The following is a 20,462-nucleotide window of genomic DNA, read 5'->3' as shown; positions in this document are numbered from 1 at the left end:
TGTCAAAGATCCTAAGTGTGCAAACACTTAGGAAATTAATCCTTTGATTGCCAACATGGCCTCAGATTTTCTTGTTTTATTGTGGTAAATTTAGAAGTAAAAAAAAATCATTTCCATAATGATTGGGGAGCATGAAGTTGCAGTAAAGGAAGAAGAACAAACAATGCTACCAACCACTGTAGATAAGTATGGACATAATGAGGAAGAAGTTATCTAGGTTATCTTTTACCACTCACCTTTCTTGTATCATTTCTCTTCCCTATCCCTGCCTCATCTTTCTGCACGATATTTTTCTCCCATTCTCTGTGCCAGGATCACCTCGGCTTTTCCTATGGATCAGCTCCTCGGAGTGACATTGGGGAACTGATTGCTCGAATGGTGAAGAATCTAGAAAACGCACAGATGACTCACCCCACTGTAGACTACCAGGGAACGGATGAGAGGCCAGCCTGGGTTTGTATGTCTCCAGAAGCGGTTGACTTCACAGTGTTTTTAGTTACAGACAGTTAGAGAAACATATCATTTATGCTTTTAAATCCTTATTTGGCTTCCCTGAATTCCCAACACTAAAGTCTTGTTCTTATGGATGTTATTTGACATATGTGTTAAAATACTTCAGTGCTTTCAAACACAGTGGCTGATGCTCAAGGGCTTCACTGATACTGAGGCAAAGGGCTGTTGGCTTGTGGCACTGGTTTATAATTTCCGGAACAGGAAATATCTAGTGGATTTTATGAAGTCTCTTGTTTGCAAAGGATGGAGAGAACAGAAAAATTTAAATACAAGCATAGAACAAGATCCCCAAGTGTGGGGGCATGTGAAAGAAATAAAAACAAGTTCTACAGGGCTCTCACTCCAGGCACAAAAGCACTTGGTGAACTTATTTTGAGACAGAGTGCTATGAAGCTCTGCCCACTAATGGAGGGGAGATTGCTCTCAGGATGCTCTGTTCAGATTACTGCCATTAAGATTCTCATTTAAAACACCTAACAAGAAAGACGAAAAACATGTTGAGTTTTACATGTGTGATGAAATACAAAATAACTCCCGCATATGTAAGTATCTAGCAAAAAAAAAAAAAAAAGAGAGGGATGTTAAAACTGTTTAAGAAAAATCCCATACTGGTAAACTTAAAAGCTTTCAAATCTGTAGCAGGACATGTTGCCTTCTCCTTCTCTCCATCAGGCAGCTGTTATACCTTGTCCCTTAGGGAGCTCCATTTCCATGACAATAAAATTATGTCTCTTGCTTTACAGAGAAAGGGAAAAAAAACCCACCAACAAATGCTCCATAATTACATTGTCTAAAACTTTTGGTTGTGCAAACTGTCTTCAGTATTTGCATCAGAAATAGCTGATTTTTTTCCTCTTTTGACATCCCTATTTAGTCCTCCTGAAAGACTGAAATGATGTAATTCTTCAGGAAAGCTGAGGATGACTATCTTGTTTTGCAAGCATGGCTGCCCAAATCACCCATGTTTTGGGGAAAGCTTCCTCCCCAGTGACTATCTGCTGAAAGAAGGTTGTGAAACTGTCTGTAGTTGCTGCCCCAGCAGCTGTTATGCTGCTGGTTATGACACATTCCTGAGCCATCACCAGAAAAAGAATCACAACTCTTGATGAAAGAGGCAGATAGTACAGGCTGCAGAAGCACAAGAAGTGGCCAAGGGCACCAGCAGAAGTTAATATTCTTAAATAGGAAAGAGAGAAAGGAGTTCTGATAAGTAATTATGGTAACAATGTGGGTAGAAATGAAGAAAAAAATGAAACAGATATGAGGTTATAGGCAGACAAATTATGGAAATGGGAACAAAGAAAAAAAAAAAGAAAATAAACAGGAGCAGAAGGGAAATAATGGAAAATAATTGGGACAGCCAGGAAATATTTGGATGAGATCCTCCCTGTGTAAGCTGAGAATGTATCTGTGTGACCTCACTAATTCTCCATTTCCAGCTCTGTCTTTCCCATGCCCTCAGATGTGTTGGGAAGGGATGGCAGAGTTACTGGCAGGGCCTTGCTGTTATTTCTCAGTGACAGACATAATGGAGGAGGAGAACTTCTACAGATAGTCCATGTGCACATAGCAGAGCCTTCTCTCCTCACTGATCTCGGTGATCTCACCTACAAGTACAATGGACTGTGTGTACCTGATGTCTTACTCTCAGTTCTTTATCTCCCAGATAAATAGCATTCTGAGATTGGCAAATAAAAATCAATCAGACACACTAACAGTTGGTTACCAAGAGAGCAAATGTATTTACACCTGGGCAACACATTGCTGAAGAAAGCTATGCCCTTCCTGAATGTCAGTTGGAAAAAAATTTCAATCATGAGGATTTTAACAATTATGGAATAAAATCTACAGTTCCACGGGATTTTTTTTAACCCTATAAGTTAGTAGAAACAGTGTATTAAATAGGGTGTTTTAATGTCATGGTGATAAGATAGCAGCCATGTGTAAAAATGAAAGTATTCTTCTAGGTGTTGATCTGCTCTGATGTTTCCAGTTAATACATAAAAGCTTTTTTTGAACATACTATCCCAGAAAGGGCTGAATAGCCCTACTAATAGGAAATCTAATTATTTTTATTAAGCAGGCTATATACCAGCATGTTCCAAGTGCGAAAAGCAGTAACCTACACAAAGGGAAAAAGTAAATCACAAAATGTCCTTTCTAATTGATGTTAACTTTTTCCTTTTTTAGTTCATGCTTCACTCCTTTCTAACCAACGACATAAATTCTGTGGGCACTAAGCTTGTCCACCTTGGCAAATGCAAAGAAGCAAGCAAGACAAAAAACCTGCCACCCGAAAAGCCCTGGGTGGCAATACCTGCCTTAGAGCAGCCGGCTGAGCTTTGCATAACTCTTACAAGTTTTTACCTTGTGTCTAACAGACCATAGTGCCGATGCAGTATGAAACCCGGATGTCTTGCGGGCTCGTCAAAGGCCATGCCTACTCTGTCACGGCTGTGGAAGAGGTATGTATAGTCCCTTTCCTCCAGCTACAGGGAGCTGTGTTCTACACTGGCCTGGCACCGTGCATGTCAGCAAAGCTGTGAGGGGAAAAAGCAAAACAAATTATGAGCAAAGCAACAAAATTTGTATTTAAATAGATGAAAGCCTTGTGGAGAAACAAGCCTATCCAAGTTTTTGCATTCTGGGGAAATGGATATTTCACCACTTGGGCAAAGGTCTGGCTCACAGCCAGACACCTCCTGCTCTTCCTTCACTCACCCCAAGCAGGTCAGGCTGAGCAATGGCCCAGGAAAGCACCATCACTGGAGGAGCTGGTATCAGCAATTTGGCAGACAGAACATTTCCTTTTGAACCTACTCTTAGTCTATTCTTGTTGCATTCTTTTTCAATTAGACAATGTTTAAAGGAGAAAAAATACGTCTGGTAAGGCTGAGAAACCCCTGGGGGCAGGTGGAATGGAACGGACCTTGGAGTGACAAGTGAGTAAACTGGAGCTTCATGGGATTTGAAAAAAAACAATTGTAACTTTATTTGCCATTTTGCAGCTTGTGCATGACCCTAAAATTTGATGATGAGGTATCTGAATTGTCTTTGCTGTCATTTTGATACATGCACTTTGAAGTTGATCGTAGTTGAATGCTTAGCTGAAGCTGTAAAAAGGAATACCTAAAAAAGATGTTAAGAAGGGCTTAAATCAATCAAAATGAAGAGACAGCCCAGTCTAATGGCACAGTCAATCTGATTTTACTGTCTAGCAAGTTCAGCAATGTCCCTTTTCAAAACAAGATGTGACAGTAGGAAGATCTTTTAAGTTACAAAAGAACTGGATGAAGCAAGATGTCAGTTCATGAGTGAGTTTGGATAAAGCTTCTCATTAGGTTTTACTAAAGGAATTTCAATAGTTAATCCAGCAATGAGAGTCTGAAAACACTTTTCTTCAAGCTAAATAAAATGAACACATTTCAGCAGATTGCTGCTAAGAGGAAGTCTGAAGAGAAGGCAGAGAGAAGTAAGGAAGGCAATTGCTTTTTTATCTGGGTATATGGAGAGGAGGGTAGCATTGAGAACAAATGGTTGCAAGGCTCACAAAAGAAAAAATATCTGGATGTAGCAAGATGACTTTTGACTTTCTACTCTACAAGGCTTAAAGTAAAGAGTAGAAATTTAAATGACAAGTGTATTGCAACTCGTAGTCTAACTTGTTTATTCCTTTGAAGGTCAGAGGAGTGGAATTTCATTAATGAAGCGGAGAAAATCCGCCTACAGCACAAGATCGCGGAGGATGGGGAGTTCTGGTGAGAATATCAGTCAAAAACCTGTGCTTCTTTGGGAGACATATAATGGTAGAAAAAAAAAAAATCTGCTAAAACAATTGGAGTTATCGCTGTTCCCCTTCATATTCCAAATAAGCCCTGATCTGCAATTTCCTCATTCTCTCACCAGGGTTTCCTGAGTGCCACTAGCACAGTCCTTCTAATTATGCTACACTTCCACAAGCTCTTCATCATGTGTGCCATCCTCTCAGCTCAGTTTCCCCCAATTTGGAGCTATACTTGTGTTAACTGACGAACCAGAAGGCCAAATGCATGAGGAAATCATGGTGCTCCCACTGCAAACTTGCCCTAATAATGGCAGTATCGTTGGTCACCCTCCTCCACTTCACCGGGATCTTTCAGAAACTGCCCACTGTGTAATTCCATTTGGGTTCAGTTTCCCCTCAATTCCTGCAGGATATCATTTGAAGATTTCATGAGGCACTTCACAAAACTTGAGATCTGTAACCTCACACCTGATACTCTGGAAGCCGATAAACTCCAGACCTGGACCGTGTCAGTCAATGAAGGGCGCTGGGTGAGAGGCTGCTCAGCTGGAGGTTGCCGCAATTATCCAGGTGAGCAATACGGCATCTCTTGAGAGATACAGCATCTTTGATGGGGACTGTATTAGAGACATACCACAGCCCGATCAGTGCTTGGCCGTAGGAAAAGCTTTGCTTCCCCAGTGGACGAGGCACATGATTTTGTAGCTGGAAATCTGTCACTGTGTGTGCCCCATAAGCCCCAAAAGCAGGCCTGGCAAAGATAAATCATTGTTCAAATTCTTCACAGTGCCCCAAGTAAGATAAAAGAGATTAATTTCACTCTAGCAGTTAGATTTCACTTGGAAAATCTACGTTCTGATAGTTTTAGGTGTTTGGGAAATTTGCCAGATGCCTGTACTTCATTTTAGGTCTTCCTTTGCTGTGCAGTTTTGGTAGACCTATGTAAAACACATAACACGTAAAAAAAATTAGACGTTTTAGCCCAATTTTACCTTTTCCCTCAGCAGCCACAGACAAGGAAATTAAAAGTTCTCTTTGATCATGAGTATGGTTAGAAAACTGAAGCTTCACATGTTCGCTCTGGGTTGTTGCTGGGATTTCACAGATACATTTTGGACCAATCCCCAGTATCGCTTGAAGCTCCTGGAGGAAGATGATGATCCTGAGGATGAAGAGGTTGTATGCAGCTTCCTTGTTGCACTGATGCAGAAAAACAGGAGGAAAGAACGCAAGCTGGGAGCCAACCTGTACACCATTGGCTTTGCCATCTACGAGGTACCGGCTTTAGACCTTGTTCTTTGCATCGTGGTCACAAATCATAGAATAGAATCATAGAATCATTTTGGTTGGAAGAGACCCTCAGGATCATTGAGTCCAACCATTAACCTAACTCTAGCACTAAACCATGTCCCTAAGAACTTAAGAACCTTGTCTGTATGCCTTTTAAACACCTCCAGGGATGGAGACTCCACCACTTCCCTGGGCAGCCTTTTTTAATCCTGACAGTATGCATTTACCAAGAGAGTCACTGAAGCATTCAGCCTCATTACACAAACTGCAATTTTTACTTTGCAGAAACCTGGAAGAGAGGAAAGAAGTTCAAGGCTTTGTAACCATTCAGGCCTTAGTAACCTCAGGGTTTATCCCATCTATAAGTAACACACTTTTTAGGCTTTTTTAGTGACTCAATGCCAGATTTTAACATATTCTTTCCCACGTATTCTTCCATCTCCCTTTCATCCTTGCTGAAACTAAGTATTTCATTGGCAGAATAGTGTGAAAAAAGAAACCGACATCCAAGACACATACAACTAACCTCTGTCCCTGCTATTGATTTCATGAAGAAGTCAATTTACTTAATCCCTTGCACAAACATATTTAGCTCAGATATTAGTGGATCTCATGTAGATCCCAAGAAATCTAGAAAGGAAAAGAGAAATTCCTTAGATTATTTATCTAACTTGGGGCTGTTTAATTACTGGCTGTGTCTCCAGAAATCTATGTGAGCACCCTTCTGTTAATATATGGTCTATAAACAAGTGGACTCACCTAGCAGCTCTGACTGTTTCTTCTCTTTGTTTCTCCCTAAGGTGCCCGAAGAGGTATGAGCAGAATGGAGGCAGATTGACACCTTGCTGTATGCTCACAGCTAGTGTTACTGTTGTGCCTGTCTGTAAGTCAGCAGGAAACTGTCCAGTCAAGTTTGTTTTCAGGGATGTAACAGAAGTGAAACTGCTAACCTTTATGCTTTGAGTGTTTTTAGTAACATTTTGAGAGAAATTTTTAGTTCCTTCTCGCCTCCACCCCATTTTCACTTGCACCTTTTCCTCAGTGCTTCTACTCTGTATGAGGCCTGGCTGTGGCTTGCCTGGTGGGTCCACGAGCCCAGGCTGCAGAAGCGGCATCAGTGAGCACTTTGCCTTTGCTCTCCATGCAGAAACACCCTAAACCACTTCCATTTCCTCCTGCAAATAATGCCAGTGGCCTATATCCTACAGCCACACCATTTTGTCAATAGCCTTAAAATTTGTTTGGAAAACCAACAATATTTTCAGCCATGGAAGAAAATGTTTTACAAGTACACAGATTACGTTTTCCTGAATCACTGGCATGACAAGTTTTGCAAACAAGCTCATCTGAAGGCTAGGTTACCGGGAAAACATGCAGATGGCACTCTCAGTGTTGTCTTTGCTGGCTGTTTTATAGGCAGTTATTTCTGCAGAAAACAGCCTGCAAGTGTTTTTAGCCCACAATTCTCAACTTAATGTTCGTATTTGAACCGATGGAACATTTTATTACCATGTTTCTCTAGCAGATACAGAATTCATGTTTTGTGCAGGCCAGGACACATTTCCACTAAAAGTACCTTCACCTCACCACAGTGCCTGTAGGCATTTGCATATACCATTCCTTGCTATGCCATCCTCCAAGGAACGTAGCTGAATTTTGGTTACACACAATTTAGCATCCAACAAAACAGCCAGATAAAAGTGCCCACACAGCAGAAGTCAGCCAGTGCTCTGCAGGTGGGCCCTGGAGCAGCTCTCAGAAGACAACTAGTAGCAACTTCAAGGTGACAGACTCTGTGTCTGTTCCCAGCTAGCATCCCTTGTCAGCTCCCTGCTTGCTGAGCTGCTGCTTCATTTGTGTTTTCTGTCCCAACCATGTACTGCCCGCAGGACAAGCTGCCTGGGGAATGGGTAAGACTTCCTTGAAGACAAATTGATTCATTTATTCTGCAGATGCATGGTACTAAGCACCACTTGCAAAAGGATTTTTTCCTCTACAATGCTTCCAAAGCTAGAAGTAAAACTTACATAAACATGCGAGAAATCTCTGAGCGCTTCCGGTTACCTCCCAGCGAGTACGTCATCATCCCATCAACATACGAACCCCACCAGGAGGGAGAATTCATCCTGAGGGTCTTCTCAGAGAAAAGAAGTCTTTCAGAGTAAGTTTCAGATCCATTTATCTGGCCATAAAGGTGGAGGTGAGCTTGCTAGTCTGCCTTCCTGGCCACAAGAGCATAGTGCTGGCTCATGGTCATCCTGTTGTCCACCAGGACCCCCAGGTCCCTTTCCCCTACACTGCTTTCTAATAGGTCATTCCCCAGCCTATACTGGAACCTGGGGTTGTTCCTGCCCAGATGCAGGACTCTACACTTTCCCTTGTTAAATTTCATCAGGTTGTTCTCCACCCAACTCTCCAGCCTGTCCAGATCCCGCTGGATGGCAGCACAGCCTTCTGGTGTGTGAGCCACGCCTCCCAGCTTGGTGTCATCAGCAAACTTGCTGATAGTGCACTCTATTCCCTCGTCTAAATCGTTAATGAATATATTGAATATATTGAATTGGCCCCAGTACTGACCCCTGAGGCACTCCACTAGATACTGTCCTCCAACTAGACTCCGCACCATTGACTACCACTCTCCGGCTTCTCTCCTTAAGCCAGTTTGCAACCCACCTCACTACTCTATTGTCCAGACCACACCTCCTCAACTTAGCAACTAGGATGCTATGGGAGACTGTGTCAAAGGCTTTGCTGAAGTCAAGGTAGACCACATCCACCGCTCTGCCATCATCCATCCACCTTGTTACATGCTCATAAAAGGCTTCTGTTTTGCTCCCACCTGTCAAAGTTCAGTGTTATTAAGGCTCTTTAGAGGGTTAGACCAGGCAGGAGCCCTCCTGGAAGTGGTACTTGGGATGCCCAGCTCAAACTGGGGAAAACTACATCTAGAGCCTGCAGCTGTAATGAATGGAAGCCAGCACACACCACTGGCTGTTTGGAGAGTTCAAGTGGCTGCTTACAAACCAGCAACAGAAACAAGCAATGTTGGGAATAGTCTGATTTATTTACTTTCTGTTTTCTTCTAGGGAGGTTGAAAACATGATTGAGGCAGAGCGTCCATCAGTAAGTACTGTCCTGGGCCTCTTTTGTACATGAATAGGGGTAGGGAGAGGAGGAGCAATACATCTGGGGGAACCTGCAGCAGGAAAACATTTGCAGCCACATGACAGCTTCTTTAGCATTTCTTTTCTCATCAAGATACTTCTGTTAACACTTGCTTTATATACACTACTTTCCGATTTGGTCAGACCAAAATCTTTTGCCAGATATGAAACCTGCACCTGGCTTAAAGAAGCTGGATGCTGAGCATTGCCTTTGCCTCCACCAATGGACATCATTCGCTTACCAGGGGAGGCCTGTGCTCCAAGATATTTTGTTCGTGAAATTGGCATCACATCTAATAAAGAAAAAATTACCTTATTCTGGTACATGCTTTCTTGAAAGGGATTCTAATGATACTCTGATTCAAAATAACATCATGACAAGCACTAACTGTTCACCCTGGGGTTTTACCCATCTTTGTGGAAATATACCTGAGATAACAATACAATTAATCTTGAAAAAACAAATCAGTATAAATGCTCTTGCACAGAACTGAGCTCCAACAAACCATGCTCAGAAGTGTTCCCCTTTTGTTTGCTCTCATGATTACAAAATATCTGTCCAGATCTGATGGATTTTAGTTGCCACTTCAGATAACAGTGTTCTGTGGGCACAGAAGTCCAATCTCCACTGAACTGACAGGTTAGAAAAAGAGTAGTCAGAACTAAAGGTACAATAAGAGATTTTATTCCAGCAGAAAAAGTCCCAGATGAGACAGGACACTGTTTTGCTATGGCTTCTGCAATTTCTGTCATTCAGTATGCATTTTCTTGGTGGGTACATTTTCCCACTTTTTTTAAAATTTTAAAACTGTATTAATATAGAAAATGGGAAAAAATATGAATATAGGAATGGGAAAAATAAATGTGAGAAAGGACAAGAGAAAAAAACCCAGCACTTTACCATCAGCTCTACATAATCTGGGTAAAAGCTATAATTCAGTTTGAAAACACTTTTTTTTTTCCTATTTTGTCTCTTTTTGTACAGAAGAAGAAAAAAGGCAAGGTGGGTACTTGTGCAATGTGCTGAGTGCCAGCAAGGCAAAGAGCATATGCAATGCATGCAGCTGGAGCAGAGTTCCTTGGTATTGTGACTTCTCTGCATGTGGAAACCAATGTAGTAGTTAATGAAGGGCACTGGACAAGCGGCCATTTGCAGGCAACAAGGACTTTGTCTTCCTACACTAAATTCTAATGGAATATCATTAGCATCATATACCCCTCTCACTCAAGGGGGTAACAGAAACTTTTCAGCTTTATAAGCATGATGCTCAAACTGCCCTTCCTGCCTGCCCCTCCACAGGCACCCTGACACCCCTTTGCAGTGAACAGCAGCACACGTCTCCAGACACGTGCCCTCACATCTGCTTTCTGTTGCCTAACACAGCTACTCATCTTCCCTGAAGTTTCTGCTCACCAAAGTCCAGGATTCACCTTTTGATTCTACACAACACATTTAGGACCCTGAAAATGTAATCAGACATTTTAATATCACGACAGGCAGATTGCAATAAATACTCTAAAAAAACGCATTCACATCTTGTAGCAGCTTCACTTGTTTCAAATGCACTAAACCAGAATAACTGCACATGGCTGCTTACAGCTGAACGTGTCAAGAGTTAATAGGGGAAAGAACATATGCTTTGCATAACTAACGAGCTCCTACACAAATATTCCTTTTCTGTGTAGGGTTCAGATTCTGTTGGGTTTATTTTTGGTGCTACTGTCCTTCATATAGAGGGGCAAACTCATCAGTTTAAGTGAGAATCAAGAATCTGCGAGGCTTATTTTTCTTAATTAAAAAAAAAAATGACAGAAAAGCTTAAATGGTTACTGGCTTTCTGTAAAGGAAAGCCAGAAGCCAGAGATTCCACTATTTTGCAGAACGACTTTTGCAGCTTTTCGAGCATGAGGAGAGCAGTAGCTTCAGAAATTCTTCCACCTTTCTTTTTTTCTTTCTTTTCTTTCATTCCCAGCTTTGGCTTCCCAGTCACTCTCCCAGGGGCAGGAGCTGTTGCTGCATGTGCTTTACCACAGAATGGTTGTCACCAAATATTTTCTCTTCCACTGTTTCTTGTGTAATTTCCATTTCTCTTTTGCTCTCTTCCTTCTTCTTCCAGCCTATCATCTTTGTTTCTGACAGAGCAAACAGCAATAAGGAACTGACAACAGATGAAGATGCTGGCAAAGATGGTGAAAAAACCCACGTAGATGAGAAAAAGGTTTCTGCAGCAAGTGGCAAAGGGGGAAATGGAGCTTGGTCTGGCCAGAATGAAAGAGTGGCTGGGGAGAGCACAGGAGTGGAGCAAAGAAAGTCCCAAGACACTTAACAGCTTTCCATCAAATCTTAGCGTAACTTGCATCTGGTTTATGTGGATCCAGTGAGCATGAGTGAACAGAGACTATCCCTTCTGGTTTTTAATTCCTGTGCTGGAGGATTAGTTGCTTGTAAACATCATCTGGTTGCTTTCTCATACCAAGATCCCAGCTGGGAGAAATCCCTCCCCCACGAGCAGCGCAGTTCACTCTTGCTGTGCAGTGGTACCCATTTTACACAGGGCACACGTGCAAGTTGCACCCAAGGGGCTTCAGGGGCTCCTGGCAAGGATCACAGCCTCTCCCCATTGCAAATTACACATCCCTATCAGTCCCCATTGGCCAGAGGGGAAAAGGATGAGTAAATCCAGGAGCTCCTGCACCTCTCCTCTTTTCTCTCATCACCAGAGAAGAAAAAAACAGGGTAGAAAAATTTTAGCCTGCATCTCATGTTCCTCACCCACCTGCAACAGCCAGATCCTGCCCCCAGGCTGGTGGCATCTGGAGGCACAGCTTGAGTGTCTGCTCACCAGGAGCGTGCTGGGCTGCTGTGCCACTGCCAAGGCATGCAGGTGGTGAAGTGGGAACCAGTCTTAACTTTCCCCTGTGTTTAGACAATCAATAATAAGAATTAAGCCAAGAAATTATCTTTACTTTGTTACACATAATTCCTGTAATTTAATACTGGGGGGAGGGAGGGGGTAGAGGGAGAATAGGTCATTCCTTTTTCCAATATCAGCCTCACAGTTCAGGATTACTCTTTGCATGTGTCTGACAGACAGGAAAACAACAAAAGTGAAGCTGTCTCACATGCTACTTGTCTCCAGCAAGGGACCCTCCACATTGCAAAGAGTTCTCAAGCTGAGGTCCCCTGGTCAATTCATAGCTTACAGGCTGGCTATGGAGCAGATATGCCTCTCCTGCTCCAAACTTTTCCTTTGCAATCTTTTGAAACAAAAAATTCAAATATATACATCTGTCAGTGAAAGTAATCATTTAGGCTCCTTCCAAGAGAAAGGAGAGCAATGGCATTAAGTTAAATAGTCAGCAGTTTTGCCAAGGAACACATTTAACTAAAAAAAGGGGGAAAGGACCAGGAGGATAACTCATTCCTCCAAAGAGCTCCAGATTCAATTAAGAGGCTCCTTTGCAGGAAGGCGAGTGAGCCATCTAGCCCCTCAGGCCCCTTCCCTTCCCTGCTGGGCTAAGGTTGTGTCTCTTCTTTGCTTGTCTCTTTTCAGCGTCCTTCAGCAAAAGCTCGTGAGGCGAGTGAAGAGGAAAAACAGTTCAGGAATATTTTCCGACAGATTGCAGGGGATGTGAGTATGCAAGCAATCCCTGTCTCTGCCATCGAAGCAGCCTCACCACAACAGCACCTGAATCAACTGCCTCACAGATTCAAAACACTGAATGTTAAAATTTCCTTTGAATTTCCTTCCATAAAATTTCCTTTGAGATCTGAATATAAACAAAATCAAATAAAAATCCAACTAAGAATGCAGCTATCCTCATATGTACATATAAGCTATTCCCATTGTGTACAAGGCAGCCTTATTTACATTCAGGCTTTTACTGCTATCACTACTACATTATTACTACATATTTTATATAGCAAGTATAAACAAGTAGAAATACAATGCCTTCCCGTATATGCTTAATGACAGAAGTGAAAAGTAAAAATAGATCAAAGAACTGCACCAGTTGAGAGACTGCAAATGAGTTACAGGGATTTTCACATTTGGCTTTTTTGCTTACACAGTGGCTTGAAATTACTAGTCATTATTCTAGTTGTAGTTTAATAAGTGCTATTTGGTAACTTAAATCTACCTTATACTGCAGCCTTAAAAAATATTTGGAGCAATGTTTATATGAACTAGAGTTCACTCTAGCTTGAAACATACATATGCCATACTGAAAAGTGACCAAAGACTTAATACTTTTAGCATACCCAGACATCAAGTAATCTTCTTAATAAGGAATGTTGTAATGAATTATATTCTCACCACATTTTCCACCAGGACATGGAGATCAATGCTGAAGAACTCAGGAATGTTCTCAACAATGTTGTAAAAAAACGTGAGTTTAAGCATGCTTTTCAGTAACCCTGGACAAAGAAATCTGTAGCATAATGTAACCCTCCACCCCTGAGTTGCACTCTTAAAATTGTTTATGATTTCAAACTCTTAGTTATACTTCCATAAACCTTGCATCCAAGACTTTAAAGGGCTGAGCTTTTCACAGAGATGCTCTCCACAAGAGATCAAGTACTGATAATGCAGAAATGAGCAAAGGTTCATTGGAAGCACCACACAGGATAATACAGCGTTTCTAGAAGTCTGCAAATGCCCTTTAAAAAAACAGTTCTAGTGGAGAGGCAGGCCTTTCTCCCTGTTTAGCAGCCTTTAGCATACAGACCCTGGGCTCGCTTAGTTACCTGGAAGTTAGAGTTTTCAAGAGGTTTGTATTGTATATAACAGGCCAACAAAAGTAATCTCTAATTCACAAGCAATAACATCATAGTATTTTCAGATTTCTCTACCTCTCTTTTCTTACTGGATGAAGGAAGCAGGTTTGGCTTCTACTTTGAGGAGAATTACACCTGAGAGGAAGAAGCACTTGCTGACTTTCATGATCTGTTTTCACCTGGGTTCATTTATTTCAGATAAGGACCTAAAGACAGAAGGATTTGAACTGGAATCCTGCCGCAGCATGATTGCTTTAATGGATGTATCCTTTTCTGGTGAAAGAGCAGTTCTTGATACCACACTAGTCCACTTGGGTTGTATTTCCCACAACTAAACACACAGACAATTTAGTATACCAGGGAAGCAGGACACAACATTAGAGTCTGTAGTCAGATAACACCACATTCCTGGTTTGGCACAGCTTAAGTCTGGTCATCTCAACATTAGTGTAATTGGCAGATGAAAATATCCCAAACCAGAAAACTACAGAATAAGTTAGTCAGTATGATACCCTTCCTTAGGTATCAGTGACTGGCCAACTCATGTGCTAAACCATGATTTTGTACTTTTTTTTAAACCAACTCAACATAACTACACTTCTTGCCAACAAACTTACAATATTTCTCTCTGACCTTTAAATTTATAACATATTATACATTCCACCGTATGCTTAGCATGTAACACATACAGAAATTGTCTCAGAGCAAGTATAACAGAACAAACTACAAGATACCATATGAGGTGACCTCTGATACAACATCACTCAGTTTTCGTATTTGACATAACAGATGATTTTGAGAGAACAAAAGCACACCCAAACATCACCAGAACAAATTTCTAACTACAACCCAGAGTCATTATAGTTGGAGCCTAAACACATTTTTGTAAATAGCTTTAGTCAACATTTTGCTTAGTTCTCAATTCACTTTAACCAAGGCAAAAAGAGCTTCATTCTAGGATAAAGCTCAGTTGTCTTAAAAATGTTAAGCTTCACATTTGGAGGTATTTGCAAGCAGCCCACTAAAACATCCTGCTCATGTACTTTACAATAGCTCCAGGAGCAAGCCTCTCTCCGTACCAGATATTTGCTTTTACACAAATAGTACTTCAGGCTCCTGAAACAAAATATTATGCACAATAATCAAAACATTCACAAATATTTCACTGCGCAGCTCAGCCATCTCTTAATGCTGAGGAGATCCTGAACTCAGTTTCACATTCATCCCTTCACCAGTAGCCGCAGACTTAATTCATTTTCTCTTTAAAATATTGTGGTTTTTTTACCTGAATGTTTGCACCACAGACAGATGGCTCAGGGAAGATAAACTTTGATGAGTTTCGACACCTCTGGGACAAGATTAAAAGCTGGCAGGTAATGCTGGTATCTGCAGCACTGCTCTTCACAGCTTCTGCGGCACAAAAGCTTATGTAGGAAAAACAGACCTCTCTACATACTACAACAAAATGAAAAGTTAAAAAAATGTTTCAAATTAGATTCTAAAAAGAAAAGTGATGTCTTTCCTCATCCTAGTCACAGCCTAAGCAAATAGCCTGAATCTCTGAAGCCCCAGCCCTCATGTAAGGACTTCCACCATGAGAACAGCATGGAGGCATACAAATTGGAGAAGGAGGGTGATGGGAACTAGAATAAGGCCTTGCAAATAGCTTAATTAGGACAATCAAAAAAGCAGATTAACAATATAAACTCAAGTCAAGCAAGGAGAATCTCTAGGGCAGGGCTTTTTGCTTCTCACAACATAGATCTAATCTTTTTCGCATTGTGACTGAGAGGAGCTCTGTGGTAACAATCCAGGCTGCCCAGCAGCAGCAATATAAGGCAAATGAGAAAGCCTCCAAGTGCCTGAGGCACATATCCGATACCCAGTCAGTGGGTACAGAAATGCAAGCTTTTATTTCTGTTGTGTTTTCATTTTTCTCTTTTTCCAGAAAATTTTCAAGCGTTATGACACGGATCATTCGGGAACCATTAACAGCTACGAGATGCGCAATGCAGTCAAGGATGCAGGTACTTCTCCCGGTGTTCAATGCGCATCAGTCAGAAAAACCTTATTTTGGTTGATCTGTCACAAGGATGAAGTCAGGAACACAGTGCAGCCTTTTAAAGAGAGGCCCTACAGAAATTAAAAAATCCTTTTTTTTCCCCACAATGGAGCTTCTCAAATATCCAAATAGCAAGTCTTGTATGTCTTGCCAACCAAATAGATCTCTTCAGCTCTTTAAACTTTCCAATGAACTATGCTCTTAAGGATCTCCCACTCAGGGTCCTGCTGTTCAGGGGGACCAGGGAACACCAAAAACATTTGCTCTCATTTAAGTTGTGGATTCTTGATGTTCGTGTAAGTAACAATCAAAGAACAGCAGAAAACCTTCAACCCAAGAGTAGAGGCACTGAAACTGAGGCAGAGCAGGTCAATGTCCAAGTTTGCATCAGAGGCAATTGGGTGGACATTTCTCAAGTCCTGTGCATGTTTCTTGGTGGCACTAAGCCACTGCAGGCTTAGTCTCCTCTTCTACCTGTGCAATAAGAAGGAAGTGTTTTTGCAAAAATTTTAGTTAATGACATTCATCCTGCTAAGAGAGGCTTTTGATGTCTCTTGCTTGTCTCAACCGCATTGGCATGCTTCTTTTCCTGGACAGCAGGCCTGCCCCAGCAAATGTCGTTACCAGCTCCTGTTTCTCTAAGGGAGTAAGATGGCTTCTTTAGTCAGAAAATTTGTAGCATCACTATAAACCTAAATGTGATGATTTCAGTGACACTTCAGTAGTATTTTGAGACATCAGTTATGAGTTCATCAAGGAACAGAAACAGATGGCTACCTTGTATTATACTTTCCAAAACATCAGTGATTCAATCCTTTCCTAAGGACAAAACTCATACCTGGATTTGAACTCTTGCTGCAGTAGAAACATGGATAAGTTTTCTTTTCCAGGTTTCCATTCTCACCAGGAAGGAAACTTGTCATTGCAAAAAAAAGAAAAAAAAATTAAATACCGCCTGCCCTGACTATAGAACCATGAACAGATTTTGCAATCAAAATGCCTCAATCTTACAGCATGTAGGCTGTGCATGACCTTGCATTTAGCCAACAACCAGCAGTACCCAAATCACAACAGACCCTTTACGAAACACAGTCACACGCTTCAGCAGTCAGTGCCACAGTTCAGTAACACCACGCTGAGGAGTTACCTCCTTATCTTTTTTTGACCATTGTGTGATTACATTCATGGCAACTTCCTCCTGTGTTTCTGTTGCCCAGTTTTTGCTGCTTTGCTCTTATCAGGCCCAGCTAAGCTGCAAACCCTTTGGTGTAGACCTCTCCTCTTCATACTTATAGCATGAGGTAACTCACATGCTATAAGCCCTCCCAAATCATAATTTCAAAATGTTACTCCTGTTTTAAGAAAGCAGCTGGGACATAGGGAAGCTCCTTGTAGCTTTACTTCATTTTATTTGGTGGCTGCAGTAGCACCCTCCAGCCTGGGCCTCGGTGGGGCCTGGGAAGCGCCTACCACTGAACCGCTCCCGGAGGCCTGACCAGCTCTGCCCCCTTTCTGGTCCTCTGCAGGGTTTCGGCTGAACAACCAGCTCTACGACATCATCACCATGCGCTACGCCGACAAAAACATGAACATCGACTTCGACAGCTTCATCTGCTGCTTCGTACGCCTGGACGCCATGTTCAGTGAGTGGCTGCCCCGGTTTTCCTGCGCTGTCTTCCCTCCGTGCCCCCAAAACATGCTGTTGTACTCGAAGCACTGCTGCCTAAATATAGATTTAATAATTTATGTGCACAGAGAATCTAAAATATGTCAGCCGTCCCATACAAACACAAAGAACCCATTGCATTACTCCTTGGAGTAGCTAAGGGAAAACATAGCTCAAATACTTTCTGACCATCTCAGTAAATATCTGCCTGTGTAAGTTTGCACAACACAGTGGGAACACAGTTTGGTTCACTATACGGGTTCATCTTTACATACACAGTAATTTAATCTACTCCATATATTTTTGTTTCCTTGCTTTAGGAGCATTCCATGCCTTTGATAAAGATGGAGATGGCATCATTAAACTCAATGTCCTGGAGGTAAACTACTTTATGCCACTATTTCTAACACAATGTCACAATACAGAATTTTAATCATATTATTTATTGCACGTGTTCTCAAGGGAGCCTATGAGAGTTGGTCCAAAATTGTCATCCAGTTGGTAAGAGGCCACAAAGCCTCCTAAAAATTTTGCTATTGATTTTACACGGACAACACCTGTATCCATGATCTGCCAGCAACAGCTGCTCTGTAAGACTCCAGCTGGTGCTGAAGGGCACAGTTGCAGACTCTTCATATCATCTTCAGAGTGCTTCAAAAAACTTTCAGGATTTTTTTTATGAGGCAATTTAAATCAAACATGCCATTATGGTGTTAACTGATAATGGGATTTAAAATAGTTCTTTACCTTTTAAAAATCTTATCAAGATGGCTTAGAAAGTTTCCACTTAAAAGCATGTCTTCTGCTAAGGAGACCATGAAAAAACCCTTCACTTTTTGCAAGGAAAGGAGGAATAGGAGGAAGAAGCCTAAGACAAAATTCCCCACTGCCACTGTGCTTCATACTAATTGTCAGCAAGCAGCTGTCTTCCAGCTAGAGATGGTGGTATCTCAGTATAATTTGTTGGATGATGCCAACAAGTCTTCCATCCATTAATTCTAACTCTTCTTTCAGTGGCTGCAGCTCACAATGTATGCGTAACACGGGAGCCAGCGGCAAACTTCATCAAGAACAGACTCAAGAGTTCTGAGCTCCATTCATCCCCAAGTGCAAACAAGAGCATTTCCTAATTACGTGCCTCAATCCCTCAGATACAAAGCACGTGGGAAGAAGCTGTTGGAAAAAGAGACAACACATAGTAGGCAGACCAGGGTGCAACTTCTGTAACTACTTTCATAGCTTCTCGACATTGTACTTCAGGCAACAAGGATTAATTTGTCGATGACTGAATTAAGTTTTCTCTGCATGGCAAAGACATGGAGCATGCATCGCTACTCTGCTTATGCTGACAACTGGAAGTCTTCCCTCAATTCAGGCAAAACTGGGACTGCAACTGAACTGTGAAAGTCAGAGGTGTTTGCTACCACCTTGTAATTATTTATTCACTCTTTGTCCTCCCTTAGATACTATTGTTTCAGCCTCTTCATAATGCTGACTGAATATTTAACATGAGACTGTGCTAGATTACATTAATATCATGCATCCCAATCATGTTGTTACAGATGTGGCTATGGAGGTTGGTTCTCTGCTACGTTTGAAATGTGGCAGTAAGGCACAACAGAGTGCAGTACCTGGGACAGCTTGGTCTAGTGCCTCAGCAAAAGTACCAGAACTGAGCAATTTGGTCTCATTTTTAGTAGTATAATATCTTAGTATCTTAATTACACAATGGACATTTTAAACATTTTTTAATTGTAACGACATTCTCTGTAACATTGAGAAAGTTGTTTCCCATTTGAGGCAGAAAACCTCTTATACATGCAAATATATGTATCTATCTCCAAATATATATATATATATACACACACACTTTCCCCCCACACCCCTAGGGTCCCATTTCATGATGGTATTGTGTATTTATTTTAAGATGTGACGTGCAGGAAAATCAGACACTATGTTACCATGACCACTTTGGGAAGACTATTAGAAGGTGTAAGTACAATTAGTTTAATTGACCCCAAAATAAAATCACCTGGGTTTTGGCATAATCTTTAGGGTTGTTTTTTGTTTTTATTTTAAAAGAACAGAGGAGGATGAAACATTCAGTAGTCTTCTACCATTCTCCTGAATATACAGTAGCTTTTGGAGTCTTATTGCAAGCATGAAGTCAACTTAGTATCTCAAACACTTGCCAGTTCACTCCTTGAATACAGTTAAAAAAAACCCCAAACAAACAGCAACCCACCCCCCCAAAAAAAAACCCCACAAACCAAAACCAAAACAAAACCCAAACAAACAAAAACCCCAAAACCCAAACAAACAAAACCCCCCAAATGAAAAAAAAACACCGAAGAAAACAAACCCAAACACTTGAGCTTGAGAGGTTCCATTCTTACCAGCTTTAAGGATGGCAGCCTTTCAGAACTGGTCAACAGCTCATAAATACAAACATGGAATGAAAAACAGAATGTGGAAGAAAGGGTGTGAAGAGACCAGACTTTGTCAGGAGAACCTTCTACTTAGTTCTCTAGTGGTGAAAGGTAACACAGCAATCAACTATTGTGAAGCAAAACTGCAAAAACAAATCATAGCATCTACTCAAAGTTACTCTGATAAGTACCACATTTAATCGAAAGGTGTCTGTAAAAAAAAACAGAAAAACTGTAAACTTCTTAATGTTGTCTTGCACTATAACCTACTCTGAAGGAGTAAAAAAATTCTATAGTTTATCTAAAGAAGAGTTATTCTCCTTTAAACTAAACATTTGTTTCAACCCAAATCACTTTAAGATAACTGGAGCAGCAGAAGCCCTGGGCTCCAGCTGTGTGCTCTTTCCACTAAGCTATTCTTTTCCATACAAAAATATGGCTGAGATGCTCTTGGTGTTCAGAGAAAACCAAAATCTATCAGGCAAAAGACCAAAATCAGGATTTTTGATTGGCACTCAAAACTGTTCATTAAAGTCCTGGTGAGTGAACTACCAACAGCTCTAGAAGATTTCTCTCTGCAAGGGGTCATGGAGCAAAGGAGTCCATTACGGCATCTTGGCAGCACCAGCTGGGGGACAGTTTCCATTTTCCCTGCAGAATGACAAGGCCTGACCTTCCAAGTGGCCTGTCTGATTTTATCCAGTCCTCTTAAAAATAGGAGAAAAATCCAGAACAAAGTAGTTTTACTGAATCCCGTGAAAGAATCATTCTATTCAA

The 20,462-nt window shown here is 41.4% G+C and overlaps 1 protein-coding gene across 6 annotated transcripts in view; it reads left to right on the top strand.

The window, feature by feature from the left end:
- Nucleotides 1–19,617, top strand: part of CAPN3 (calpain 3) — a 30,885-nt gene extending 11,268 nt beyond the window's left edge. For 2 of the 6 annotated variants that reach the window (XM_082057464.1, XM_082057463.1), the window contains 19 exons: nt 313–453; nt 2,895–2,978; nt 3,370–3,455; nt 4,194–4,271; nt 4,707–4,867; nt 5,403–5,572; nt 6,388–6,399; nt 7,540–7,748; nt 8,674–8,710; nt 9,737–9,754; nt 10,869–10,970; nt 12,306–12,383; nt 13,083–13,140; nt 13,727–13,791; nt 14,833–14,901; nt 15,477–15,555; nt 17,117–17,233; nt 17,577–17,635; nt 18,271–19,617. In XM_082057464.1, coding sequence (XP_081913590.1) covers nt 313–453; nt 2,895–2,978; nt 3,370–3,455; nt 4,194–4,271; nt 4,707–4,867; nt 5,403–5,572; nt 6,388–6,399; nt 7,540–7,748; nt 8,674–8,710; nt 9,737–9,754; nt 10,869–10,970; nt 12,306–12,383; nt 13,083–13,140; nt 13,727–13,791; nt 14,833–14,901; nt 15,477–15,555; nt 17,117–17,233; nt 17,577–17,635; nt 18,271–18,297 — 1,650 coding nt within the window. In that variant the 3' untranslated portion in view covers nt 18,298–19,617. Of the gene's footprint in view, nt 1–312; nt 454–2,894; nt 2,979–3,369; nt 3,456–4,193; nt 4,272–4,706; nt 4,868–5,402; nt 5,573–6,387; nt 6,471–7,539; nt 7,749–8,673; nt 8,711–9,736; nt 9,755–10,868; nt 10,971–12,305; nt 12,384–13,082; nt 13,141–13,726; nt 13,792–14,832; nt 14,902–15,476; nt 15,556–17,116; nt 17,234–17,576; nt 17,636–18,270 lie in introns of those variants that run through there. The other 4 variants (XM_082057465.1, XM_082057466.1, XM_082057467.1 and 1 more) reach the window with 4 other exon arrangements.
- The last annotated feature ends 845 nt before the right edge of the window (nt 19,618–20,462 follow it).

The sequence above is a fragment of the Streptopelia decaocto genome (genome assembly GCF_964273445.1).
Source record: "Streptopelia decaocto genome assembly, chromosome: 7".
NCBI classification, from domain to species: domain Eukaryota; kingdom Metazoa; phylum Chordata; class Aves; order Columbiformes; family Columbidae; genus Streptopelia; species Streptopelia decaocto.
This window is presented reverse-complemented; position numbering and strand designations above follow the sequence as displayed.